The sequence below is a fragment of the Ostrinia nubilalis genome, chromosome 5 (genome assembly GCF_963855985.1).
Source record: "Ostrinia nubilalis chromosome 5, ilOstNubi1.1, whole genome shotgun sequence".
Taxonomy (NCBI): domain Eukaryota; kingdom Metazoa; phylum Arthropoda; class Insecta; order Lepidoptera; family Crambidae; genus Ostrinia; species Ostrinia nubilalis.
Genome location: NC_087092.1, coordinates 10,576,789 through 10,590,955, shown reverse-complemented (window position 1 = coordinate 10,590,955; position 14,167 = coordinate 10,576,789). Strand labels below are relative to the sequence as shown.

General features: G+C 38.4%; 1 protein-coding gene across 1 annotated transcript; it reads left to right on the top strand.

Moving 5' to 3' along the window:
- Positions 1 to 231: 231 nt before the first annotated feature.
- On the top strand, positions 232 to 13,783 carry LOC135071905 (7SK snRNA methylphosphate capping enzyme bin3-like). The gene is made up of 5 exons (XM_063965768.1): positions 232 to 1,655; positions 5,646 to 5,836; positions 8,145 to 8,476; positions 12,847 to 13,068; positions 13,593 to 13,783. The coding sequence occupies exons 1-5, from the start codon at positions 628 to 630 to the stop codon at positions 13,776 to 13,778; spliced, it is 1,959 nt and encodes a 652-aa protein (XP_063821838.1). The 5' UTR covers positions 232 to 627; the 3' UTR covers positions 13,779 to 13,783.
- Positions 13,784 to 14,167: the final 384 nt, after the last annotated feature.

The following is a 14,167-nucleotide window of genomic DNA, read 5'->3' as shown; positions in this document are numbered from 1 at the left end:
GAATAGCTCGGTTTATTTAATTAGAAATATTAATACGTTTTTTTTTATAGATAAAATAATTATTTTAGTAATTATAAGTATTGTCGCGGATATAAGCGTTCTATTATTACAATAAATATATTTATAATTTTTTACTCCTGGTAACATTAAAACAATGTGTTCTCTTTGTCATTTTTAACCACACCCACCTAAATGTGTCAGATCGGAAAGCTTTTTTCATTGGTTATTGGTCGACTATGTGGATAAAATCCGCCAATAGTAAATTAGAAAACGTACCAGCTTTCACTTCTCAGAGCGTTAGAGAACGTACTTCAATGTTTAATCAAATTGCCATTTTCTCGGGTACTCGTGTGGTGCAGTGAATAATTTGGAAAAGTGCAATATTTTCTAATTAGATCTAAGTTTTAACTTGAAAATTTTCTTCATCTTGTAGAGAACGATCGTATTTAAGTAATAGAACGCGTTTTAATGCATTTCTTACCATAATAAACAGATTTGCTAACCTGTTTATCACCATTGACGGATGTCCTTGTAAATTTTGCAAGAACCAGAGTGGCGGTAAATTTAATATTTGAAAATGCTATAGTTTTATGATGTGCTTAGTTATCGACAACTATACATTTCGCAATGGGTAGTTCAGAAGAAAATGTGCGTGTTAGTGAACCCAATAGTGAAGTAAACACTGTAGTAAATGAAGTTTGCGGTGAAATTTCGGAGAACGATGCAACCATATCGACGGATACCAACGCATCGCTGGTGAACGTGTCTGGTCAATCTGTTTCGGAAACGAGCACTTCCAAGGACGAAACAGTTAACGTAGGAGGTAGTAAAAAATCAAAAAAGAAGTTTCGACATGGGCACGGTAAGAAAGACAATACAGATAGAAGTACCATACGAAGGGTGCACTACACAGCCACGAAGTTCAAACAAGGCAGAAAGCGTGCACAAAGCTTCCCTACTATTTCTAAATTCTTTCTTCCTCACAAAAGACCGCGCAAAGACGTGTTTATTCCACCAACAAAGTTTCTCCTTGGAGGTAATATCTCAGATCCTTTGAACTTGAATAGTCTTCAGGATGAAGACATCAACAGAGCAATGAATGCCGTTACTCCAGAATCGTCTCCATTGCCCACTCCTCCTCGTCACAAGGCAAAAATTGAAGTGATAATACCCCCCAATATCAGGGATCCCCTGAATTTGATGGAGCCTGTAGACAATGATGAATATGAAAAGCGTTTGGAGATGCAGCAGCGTAAGCCTCGCAAGAAGCCGAAACTGCGACGCCGCACCACAGATAACACAGAATTGCCGACCAAAGAGGTTGTTGCGGTGAAAGATGAGGGCATCAAGGAGCCTCCACCGCCGGAGCCTTCTTCGTCTAAGTCACGAAAACGATCTTGTAGTGACAGTGACAACTCATCACAAAAAGGAAAAGAGGGTAAAAAGTTGCGTCGGATGGATTCACTGGATAAAATTGTTAGTCCTGTGGTGCCTCAGCCAGGATCTTGGAAGAGAGCGCGTCCGCAGCCCCGCGTGGTGGCGGCGGAGCGCCCCACTTCCCCACGGACCAAGCTCAAGACTCAAACAGAGGGCGAACAAAAGTTACCTACGTTTAATCCAAAAAATTCCAAATATCAGTATGGAAATTATGATAGGTGAGTAATTATGCAATTATCTTTTGTGACATGATATTCAAGTGAAGTATGTCTGGTCGTGGTCACAGTCCACTGGCTGCGGTCTGATATAAATTAATTATTCCGTGTTGCTTAGCAGTCAAATGCGAATTTGGTGTAATTTGTTTAATTAAGTTACTTCCATAGAGGCACTTCAGTTTATTAAATGATGATTTATTAACAACAGGATTAACTGGAATCCTGTTTTTTTTTGTAAATAAGGTTCATTAATGATTTAAAATTATAAAGTCTTTGCTGTAGTAATAATTCAATCAAATAATGCTCTTGTTTTTACTTGCATGAAATCAGTGTGATTTATGTGATTGGGAGCAATTATCTGTTTATTGTTATCTGTTCTATTAAAACAATTATTGATCTGTGTTAACATGAATTTGATTCTTATAAGATTTATCTATTAGAAGTATGTTGCCTTAAAAATGTCTGAATTATTCCATTTATTTACTTAGTGAAGCTTGAAAATTGGCCTACATATTTTGGCTGGTACTTTATTCTTAAGAGGTTTACTTACGGTACTAAACTAAATAAAGCTAAGAGATACCAATTACCAGTATCAGTATGTGTGCTGTGAACATGATGGAAGGAAAGTTGACACATTACATTCATTCACAATATTCACTTCAGAAATATTTCTTTTTATAATTATAATATTTTACATTACACATGGCTAAGTTGAAATACTAGAATAATATTTCAGAACTAGCATTACATAAAGCCATTTCTCCCACTTTTGTAAAATCATTCTGACCTCAGGCAGACCTCAAATGCAATTAAAAGCTAATTGTTTGATGAAGTAAGGAGTATATTCAACTGTTTTTGATGACTGTGTCTGTCCCTAGGAATCAAAGTACAGGCTGTGTTATCTTTAAGTAGCTTTTGCTTCTTCTTTTTACCTTAGACTAGGCGCAGACCATCGATTTTTAGTTGGCCGATAGTTGTGCCCGATTTTAAATTGTATGAAGAATCGGCCAAATCAAATCGGCGTAATGTGCGCACTTCCATACATGCCCATACTGATCAACTGCCCGACTAAACTATCGGCCGACGAAAAATCGATGGTCTGCGCTTAGGCTTATTGTTCATGAATACATAACTGCTGTACGAGTTCTTGAGTGGCGACCACGGGCCGTAAGATGTAGTGTGGGCAGGTTTCCGACTAGGTGCACTGATGATCTGGTGACAGTAGCGGGAAGTACCCGTATGCGGGCAGCGCAGGACCAGTCGTTGTGGAAATCCTTGTGGGATTCCATTGTCCAGCAGTGGTTGTCATTTGGCTGAAACAAATAAACTAATTAACTGCTGTGTTAAGGCCGGGTAGCAGAGAAAATGGCGAAAATGAGGTTTTCATTTTTCATTTTTGAGGCACTAAACAGTAAAATTAAAGGCTAAGATTTTTTTTGGGCATAGTTGAGGATATTTTCTAGGGCTATTAACGGATGGAAACACGATTTGATGAAGTTGACTCGATAGAATAAATTCCCAAAGTTACCTCTATTCGTTTTCTATTTATGGTTTTATTTTTAAAATAAGCGATTTGAGATTCTAAATCTTTTACTAAACTAAAGTTCAGAAATAACTTGAGGGCTTTTAACGGATGAAATTTTTATATTGCGTCTTATTTAGTTACTATGTTAAAAAATGTGGAAAAAATCGTCCATGACGGCTTGGACAATCTCAATCAGTCGCGCGGTGGCGCTTACGGAGGACGGACGCGTGTCAGTTTTTTGGCCGTGACAGTTCGCGATTTGTCAATATTTTTGACAATGATGACTTTGATGAGTCACAGTATAATAATATCAGTGTTACTGGAGAAAGCTTAAATTTTTGATTATTAAAAATTATCAATTTTGTCTACCTATTGAAATTTAAATCGTTCGCATCCTTTTAAACGAAGACTCTACTCATGATACATAGTACATTCCTCAAATATGAGACAAAACCAATGAGTTAAAATTACATTTTAATAGTACCTACCTACATACAATCGTCTTACCAGGCCTGTTCATCTCCGCGAGTTTGCATCGAAAACAAAACACGTACGATGGCCCACCTACAGGATACTCTTTGACAAGGCCTCACATACGAGCGAACATTGACTCACGCACGCGTATTCTTGTGTATGATGGAAGAAAATAAAGAAAATGGTGTACTAAATACTGTGCAGTATTTAACTGCCTAAATAATAATAAAAACACAAAATGTACTTTTTTAAGTTGCCTCAAGACACTGAGAGGTAAATAAGTAGTTAATAGTATTCATAATAATTCATGCTAAATCATGTATTTCCTCCGCCATTTTCCACAGTTTGGCACCTCACGTCACATCATTTTACCGAAGTCAGCCCTATAGCTTCGGCGCAGTGCCGATCACTGACGTTTGTCAACAAAATGATGCTTGACTCTTGAGACAGACTAAATTACACCATATTGTTAATGACATTGAGCATACATTTTTTAAAATACCTTCGCGAAGTAAAACTTCTGTGCGTAGTACTTATTAATATTCTGTGGTCTTACACTCTTTAGAAGAGCACACTGACACAAATAAATAATAAAAAATACTGTCTAAGGTCTGTAGCTAAAGGTCTAAGCTGTAAGATAGAAGAATCGTCTAGCCAAAAAGATGGCAGATGCAGCAGATGTCAACGGATTTAAAACTGGAGTTCATATGACTCCTTGTAGACTTGAGTCCCTAGAGCGTCCCTTCCTCCACCATGCGTAAGAATTTTCACAAAAATACTGTCTAAGGTCTGTAGCTAAAGGTCTAAGCTGTAAGATAGAAGAATCGTCTAGCCAAAAAGATGGCAGATGCAGCAGATGTCAAGGGATTTAAAACTTGGAGTTCATGTGACTCCTTCTAGACTTGAGTCTCTAGAGCGTCCCTTCCTCCACCATGCGTAAAAGTTTTCCAAAAATACTGTCTAAGGTCTGTAATAAAAGTCTAAGCTGCAAGATAGAAGAATCTTTTAGCCAAAAACATGGCAGATGCACCATTTATATCAACGGATTTAAGACTGGACTGGCACCACCTTGCAATGTCATCCTCTCATTGTTATCTGTAATGTAAATTATTTTTAAAATGTATTTAAAAAATAAAATGTTCGTTTTATTATTTCAATAATCTGATCTCTCAACTCAACTACACTACACAAACACCTTTGTTCGCAACTGTACTGACGAAACCTCGATATTATACCGTTCATTTAAGATGGCAAGCTTTTTGCTGCGGTAATGCACTCCAGGTAACCGTGTGTGATGCTTATTGCTCATAGTGATTTTCGATACAGAGCCCCGTACATACGTTATACATAAATTATGGAAAGAAAACACCCAGACCAATACAAACAAATATGTATGCAATTTTAGTATGATATTTTTATTTATTAATAAACAAAAAGACTGAACAAAATTGATGCGTGTACTGATTAATGTAATTAACCACATGCAAAGCTTTGTGAATTGCAACAACTATAATTTATTATCCAAGCTCTAAATAATCGCTACCACGAGTAACTGATCATAAAATGTTTTTCCAATCGCTCAAGCTCCCGAGGATCTACCGATAGGTCGGGTGACGTAATCTTGAAATTCTTTTAGCCGGCGCGGAACTTCCGGAAGGTCGGGTGACGCCACGCCTCTTTGAACCGTGTTTACTTTGGCAGTTATATTCTATATTTTATTCGATTCTAAAATATATTCCCAAAAATTTTGAAAGTTGTTTTAATTTGTATCACTTGGATATGATTTGTATTAGAAAGTGCTGTAAGTGTGACGCTTGAACGGAAGGAAGTCAACCTAACCTAACCAACTGCGTATTTCTATACTGTGTAGCCGCGAGAGCTCTTTGGCGCGCTGTCTTCGGCGAAGTATTGCGCGCGCAGATTTCGACAGCGCGAAATACCTACTTTAGCAGAAATACCAAGCCTTAACTAAATCACTTTCTCCTTACTTCCAGGTATTACGGTTACCGCAATCTCAACGCGATGATGGACGTACGCCTGCAAGTATTCGAGATGCACCGCCACCTGTTCCAGAATAAGGATGTGCTGGATATCGGCTGCAACGTGGGCCACGTCACGATCGCCGTGGCCCGCAATCTGGGCGCCCGCTCCGTCGTCGGCATAGATATTGACCCGGCACTTATTGGTAAGTGATTATTGGCCTTCTACTTTACTCTGTGCAGATTCTGCCATACAGAAGAAGAAACGGCCGTGCATGTTCTTTGCTCATGCGGCCCGCTTATGAGCAAAATAAGTATCCATCTCGGGCGACACATCATGCACCCGGATGAGATAGCAGATATCACGCTCCAAAGAATCTGGAAATTTATAGACTCAACGGGACTAAGCAGTGAACTCTAAAGACAACGGCTGCCACAATAGATCAAACCTGGTCGAGCTGGCGCAAATGAAGGCCCAAAAACCAATAATAATAATAATACTTACTTTACATCTACCTTAGGGCCTTTGGCGTATCTACCTTAGAACCTTGGGATGGTAAGTGTTTTCAAAGCGGTGCGGCGACGCAGCGAACACGCCACGTCTTATCACGCGTCAAACGCTTACAATCCTCCAGTGTGGCAGCTCACTTAGGCTTATTTTCAAGGGGGACCTATCACTTGGCCCCTTGACGCATAATACGATTGGTATCATAGCCAGCTCATTGAGTGAGAATATTAATAAATCTTTGGACAATTTCACACAGCGCCAGCTAGCCCCAAAGTAAGCAACTCAATGCTTGTGTTATGGGTGCTAGCTTAACGGATATACTACTTATATACTTTTTTTTTATTAAATACATACATACATATTATACATATTAACACCCAGACCCGTCACAGAAATTAAAATTCATCATTTCAATTTCTGCCCGGCCGGGAATCGAACCCGGGACATCTCGGCATAGTAGTCCGTTCTGAACCACTACACCAAACGGCCGACGATTATTCTAGTACTATCAACTATCATCTTCGAATCGGTAGCCCAACATCCTGGGGTGGGCACCCGGGTGATCACGGGCCACCCTCTGTATACTAGCATGTACCTAAGTGATACTAGTTTCTTGTTTTTGTTGTACACCTTGGGTGAGGCCTTTGTCTACTAGAGGATGTGCTTTGGTTGTGAAACTAATGAACTACCTAGCTTCTGTCCGCGGCTTTGATGGCGTGGATTTTGGTCTGCCACACAAAGTCGCTGACTATTGGTTCTCTTTTAAGAGTTTATCTATTACTAGGGATAATATCTACCGATAATCACGGAGAGACGACATGTTTCTTTTAGATGAACTACGAAGGAGACCTCAATTTAGGCGGGACATTTAATAAAGTTTGACATTCGTGTTTATGTTATTTGGCTTATTCAATGGCACAATGTGTTATTCATTTGATCTTCAAAAGCCGCTCTTTCTTCTCTAGAAAATTAGGGATCTCAAGGTCACCATTTTGCTGTAATGTGCATTTTTGACATCGATCTAAGTAGGAGAAATGTTGATTGAAAAATTGCGCGCGAAAACTAGTTTCACGTCGCACCTGGATCAAGGTCCGAGTGTGCATCAACAAGATCCAAGTCAACCCTTCGACTAAGCGATATTATTATCGGACCATTTGTTTACATTATGTATTTTTAAATTTCTTTTTAATACTGGCTGTTTTTTATGAGGGGTCACAAGGTTAACCCTTGATGGACGAGAGATAACTTGTCCCAATAATAAAAAGATATCGGACCGTATTTATTTGCACGAGATTTCTTAATACTGAATGTTTTTTAAATTATTTTGTACCGTATTTTTGCAACAATGTACCACGATTACAATAGGTAATACATACATAGGTAATGCATAGCTATGCCGTAAGCTATAGGTATCATGGTGTCTAATGTGATTGCAATAAGATTGTTCGTGCTGTTGCTGTACTTTTCTTGACAGAATACCGATAGATCTGCATAAAACACGAATGCCCTCGTTGCGCATTATTAAGATCGGTTTGATCATAAAAGGAGGTGCGTGATGGCATCGCACAATAACAATAATACCGACTTAAGTTTCAAGGTCACTTACGATTAAGTCATGTTATGCAAAAAAATCCTTACGTCACTGTATCTAAGAGTTATAATCGTTAATCAATATTTACTTTTGAAGTTATGTTATTGTTATTGTATTTTTTAAGAAGTATGGATTTTAAAAATATGCAACTCATGTGCATTTATGTCTCATAAAGTCTGGGCTATTTCGCAGTCACAAGCATTGCAAAATTAAAAGCAATATTTGTGGAAATTATGAAATAACACCATTAATTATTACCAATTAATAATGTGGTCCAAAGAGTCGCTAGGCAACCAAAAGTCTTCCAGACATCGTAACTCAGCAGATTTCTTCAAGTGAAAAATGGTCTCCCAAAATAGGTACATTACAAACTGGATAACGTTAATGATTAAAAATTGTCCTTTAATTCTTTCAGGGAGGGCCAGAAGACATTTGCAGACCTTCGTGCCCGTGCCCGAAGTACCAAAGATAGAAGAGAAAAAGCCGGAAGATCAAGAGAAGAAGGCTGATTGTGATAAATGCAAGGAGGGCAATTGCGAGGAGTGTCCTCCGAAGAAGGCGGATGACGTCAAGAAGATCCCTGGGAGGAAACTCAGGCGGCCAAGGAAGAACAGAAAGTCGATGCATAGGCAGGAGCAGGGGCAGTGCTTCTTCCCCATGTCGATGTCGATGTTGTACGGGCCTCTCTGCGACCCGGCAACACTACTGCCGCCCCCTACATTCCCGTACAACGTTACTTTTAAACAGGTATGTGATAACACATAAGTATTTTAAGTTCAGGCGATAATGGCTGAAAGATGTTTGTGCTAGACTGCCAATTAGGGCGTTATTTCCCCGACACCCACTGCTAAATTACTGTTCTTGAAAGATAATTCAGGTGGCCAAGGAAGTACAGAAAGTCGATGCATAGGCAGGCAGGAATAGCTTTAGGCAAGGTGCCATATTTCCAGCAAATGCTGGGACAAATGACACTTATATCGTGTGGACTTTAAAACTGAAGTTGGAACTGATGTGAATCTTATAAACCGCCATAGACAATTTAATGCTGATCATAATAAATCTCATTAATATTTGCCCACAGCAGGATTCGAACCTTGGTGTTGTACACCGATACACTAACCCAAAGGCTAGGTGGTCATCAGTATATTGAAAAGATAAAAAGATTACAGAATTCAGTTAAGATGTTGATAAATCAATAGTTTATACTTACACTCGTATTCTTCCTATTAAGTGGCATGAAATGTACAAGGGGACCTATATTCATAAACTTTGTAGCCATCACGATAACATTCTGCGGTCGCGCTTATCACGCTGATAGGGTAACGGTCGCTTATCGCTCTTTGCGCTCGGGAATCGCGGTACGATGGGGAAACACCTTTGTATGTGGACCTCAGATCATAGAAGGGAATAGATGTGAAACGGGGGCGTGGCGCGTGTCTCCGCGATATGCCCAGAAACGAACATCGCCCGCGACGCCAGGTTAGTCGCGATTCAGTCGTACTGAGGAAATGTTCTCCGATATTGTTGGATAATGCGTCGTAACGTGCAATAACATAAGTGAAACGAAGAACTACAGGAACAATGAAGTCATTTACCACATATAAGTATTGCAAATCCATTGGTATTTTGCTTATAAATAAAAAAAACTAAACATTTTTACGAACGAATTCAGTGCCGTGACATTTACTGCGATATCGAAATTAGTGGTGATAAAAATTCAAACACGTTGTACATTGACGATTTAGTTAGCAACCACTTTATGTCATGCGTAACTACTGCGCAATGTATTTTATTTCTTCTGATATCCACTGACGCGTGAAAATACACAGTACGGCCGCATGTGCCGGTCGTAACATAGTGCAGGGCTCGTGTTCTAATACGGTTTCCTATTATCGATAAATAGAAGTAAATTATTATTTTCTAATTTTGAATGAAAAAATCATGAGTTGCTTGCGATTTTTAAGTTTTTACAAAAACAATAACAATAGTAGAAGGGATTAGTAACTGTCAACTATGTAATTACTATAAGAGCTAGTTGAAAGCCTAATATAGGCATTATTTTTGATAAACATAGGCGGTACGAATTTCGCCATAATTAAAAAGTTAATGCGCGATAGTAGTTAATAATAATTACAGTGATCCTGTTATTATTATTAAAGTAAATAATAATATATTACCAATATTGTAAATACTTGTAAAAATCGCAAGTACCTACTTTTAACCCATGACTTTTCATACAAACTTTGTCAGTCTATAACTTCTATACTCCATCGATAACGACATTGAGCTTTGGTTGGGGTAAATTAATATAAGGTAACTTCATTTAGTCCCAATAATTGATTCTGAGTTTTTCGTCCATACAAAATGGAACTGACTCCTTTATGCAAAAATCGTTAAAGAACATTATAATAACGTATAATAATAAAAAGGTTTTCATACAAGCATTTTTTAAACCAATTTCGAGCCTTGCCCCCAGGATTTAAAGTATCGATATCTTATCGACTCCATTTTATCTTTCTTCACTCTAATTGCTTTTTTCAAAGTGTTCGTCACGTCACGCGGCCATTGATTGGCCATAAGGCACGCCTTCTGGCCAATCACAGCACTTTTGAGCCGGTTGCACATGTTGTCGTAGACTCTCAGTCGCTTTGTTTTTACACAGTTGAATGTGTGTGTGGGAGCTGTGGTGGGGGAAATGTGGGGACACTGGTTCTCGTTGTAGTTACGCGCGACTTCATATCTATTCTCTTTCTATGATCTGAGATGTGGACTTATGGTGGTTTAAACTTTAAAATATTTTTTTAAAGATTATTAGTAATTTGTATTTTACAAATTACTGATATTCCCGTTAGCTCCTCGTACTAAGCTAAATATGCTTGTGTTACAAGTGGGCTCACCACGATAGTCAAGCGGCAGCGGGATTTGAACTCGTGCTCCTCTATTTTCGAGTCGGCTAGTCCGACCCCTTCACCGTTCGGCTATCATGGGAAATGTAGTAATATTTATCATAATCATAGTAGGATAAGCTGTGTTTTGCTTTCCTATCGTTTCCTAACGAAAATTCCTTGTATAGGGTATACAATACGTTGAAAGATATAATAAGTAACTTTGCGTGACATGAAATTGTTCTTTATTACAATTTTATCAAGGCACAAATTAGGTTGCGCTCAATATTGCGTACGTAATTAAGGATTGACTAGAATATAGGAGCAACTCACCTTCCCAGAAGTTGATCGATTTTCTATTTTTGTCATATTGTTTCATGTTCGTAGAGAAAAACGAATGTTTTGATCCAGAGTAACCTTGATTTATTGCAAGTTAGTGTTAAATGTTATATTTTTATGTGATATTTGGTTATTTTAGTTGTTTTGATACTTTTAGCGATGTTGATTTGTAAATGTATGTAGATTAAATTCTACAGCAACAGATCTGAATATAAATTATTTCATTAGACATAAAACACACATAACAACTGAGTACTTATTTTACTGCCTCATATAATGGTTTATAGTTATACAGTGTGAGTCACGTTAAAGTGTACATATGAAAATAGATGAAACTAGACCTAATTTTATCGACAAAAAAGTGGTCAAAATTTTTTTGAGATTTTTTTTTAATTTTTTATAGATTTTTTTTTCTTTCAAGTACTTATTGTAAAGAAAACGTAATAACTTTTAAACTAAGAGGTATATCCTGATAAAATAAAAACAGTTATAATGCTAAATAACAGACGATACTAAAAAAATACATAAAATACTCAGAAAATGCCAACAAATAATAAAAAATGATACTTTTTGAAAAAAATCTGCTTAAATATTCGTGTTTTTTTTGGTTATTTGATAAATTTCTCCAAAAAATGCCCCTATAACCGGTGGTTTTTATTACTTTGTATTATTTTCTATCGTATTACCTGAAATTGCATGTCTCTATCCCTATCACAACGTTTGCAATGATCGTTTGAACTAAGCCTCTCCGGGCGCGCCATTCAAAGCTTCGGTAACAACGAAACTGAAAATGGCTCTAGATTTGTAATTTTGATAAAGACAAGTTAGATTTCAAATAAAAACAAAAGATTTCGAAGTAAAATAAGCATTTTAGTTAAAATTAAAATTGTCTCTACCTGTAGCGAAGAATAATGTTGTGGCAGGCCTTTGTTCAAACGATCATAGCAAATGTTGTGATAGGGATAGAGACGTGCAATTTTTGGTTTTACGAAGGTTATACGATAGTGAATAATACAAAGTAATAAAAACCACCGGTTATAGGGGCATTTTTTGGAGAAATTTATCAAATAACCAAAAAAACACGAATTAAAAAGCAGATTTTTTTCAAAAAGTTTCATATTTTATTATTTGTTGGCCTTTTTTGTGTATTTTATGTATTTTTTTAGTATCGCCTGTTATTGAGCATTATTACTGTTTTTATTTTATCAGGATATACCGCTTAGTTTAAAAGTTATTACGCTTTCTTTACAATAAGTAATTGGAAGAAAAAAAATTCTATAAAAAATTTAAAAAAAATCTCAAAAAAATTTTGACCTGTTTTTTGTCGATAAAAATAGGTCTAGTTTCATCTATTTTCATATGTACACTTTAACGTGACTCACACTGTATTATATTCCCATAAAAATATTCAATAGTGCTCGCATGTTCACAGGATAGTAGTAACGACACTGTTTACTAAAATTACGCTACCATTTTGTGGTTAAGTGGAACCCATAAGAGACACACATAGACGAAAACACTTTGTATATTGATATTAAGTTTTTCCAGAGCATTGCAGTTAAATTATTCTCAAGATTCTCATGAACTCGATGTGAATTTAAGGCTGTTATATTTTTAATTTTTGTATTTGATCTTATCACAGACTTGATCTATTTTCGACTGCAGTTTTATAACGTGCCCGTGCATACAACTATTACCACTTTCCCACTCGGTGGACCGTCGATCTGGTGAAGGTCGCGAATGAAAATCAGTGAGGGTGGCCTTTCTTCGATATATTGGACAGCATTAGGTTGAAAGGATGTGTAGAATAATCTAGCCCTCCAGCCTAGTTAAATAATCTAATTTGTGTTCCTAATATCAAATAAAACTTGTCAAACTTTATCCTTATTCCAGGGCAACTACGTGCCCCGTGAAGACTTGACAGTGGGCTCCGGCGACAGTCCCCAGTTCGACCTGATCCTCTGCCTGTCGACCACCAAATGGCTGCACCTCAACTGGGGCGACGCGGGCCTCAAGCGAGCCTTCCGCAGGATGTTTGCGGACCTGCGCCCTGGTGGGAAACTAGTGTTGGAGGCTCAGAACTGGGCCAGCTATAAGAAGAAGAAGCGCTTGACGGTAAGAACGTACCACTAATTTGACAGGGAGTAAAGTTTGCTAGTTTAAAAAATTTGACGAGAATATCTTTCCTTATTAAAATGTAGTAATTTTAAATCATCACCAATAGCAATTGTAAATAAATTAAGCCTTGCTTGGATCCCGAATAAAATAGACGCTTGTTTTGATTACAAATTAGAAAGATCACCAAGACAGTTCATTAATTTTTTTATAATCATTCAGTGTACCGACGATCTAGTCACACTCAGATGAAAGTTGTTTAACATTTTCAAGTTGAACTATTGTTTCAGAAATGGTAGGCTTTATCTTTTATCTGAGTGTGACGGTTGACGAATGGGACGGTCTTAGTCAAACCCGATCTAGTGAAGGTCGCGGGAAGCGCCTGGATGAGGGCGGCACAAGACCAGTAGTTATGGAAGGGAGGAGGCCTTTGTCCAGTATTGGCCGTGATTTGACTGAAACAAATAAACCGAGGAATCACTTTTTCAAGGTTTTAATGTTATGTTGTAATTTAATTGTTTCAGCAAACAATCTACGAGAACTTCAACTCGATCGAGATGCTGCCGAGCAAATTTCGCGACTACCTGCTGTCGCCTGAAGTCGGGTTCAGCAAGTGCTGCATCCTCGGCGTCCCGCAGCACGCCAGCAAAGGCTTCCGGCGACCCATTCAGCTGTATATCAAGGTAAGTTACGTCACCATGACGTCATAGAGTGCCCCTGGCTATACTAGCAAGTTCCGCGACTACCTGCTGTCGCCTGAAGTCGGGTTCAGCAAGTGCTGCATCCTCGGCGTCCCGCAGCACGCCAGCAAAGGCTTCCGGCGACCCATCCAGCTGTATATCAAGGTAAGCTACGTCACCATGACGTCATAGAGTGCCCCTGGCTATACCAGCAAGTTCCGCGACTACCTGCTGTCGCCTGAAGTCGGGTTCAGCAAGTGCTGCATCATCGGCGTCCCGCAGCACGCCAGCAAAGGCTTCCGGCGACCCATCCAGCTGTATATCAAGGTAAGCTACGTCACCATGACGTCATAGAGTGCCCCTGGCTATACTAGCAAGTTCCGCGACTACCTGCTGTCGCCTGAAGTCGGGTTCAGCAA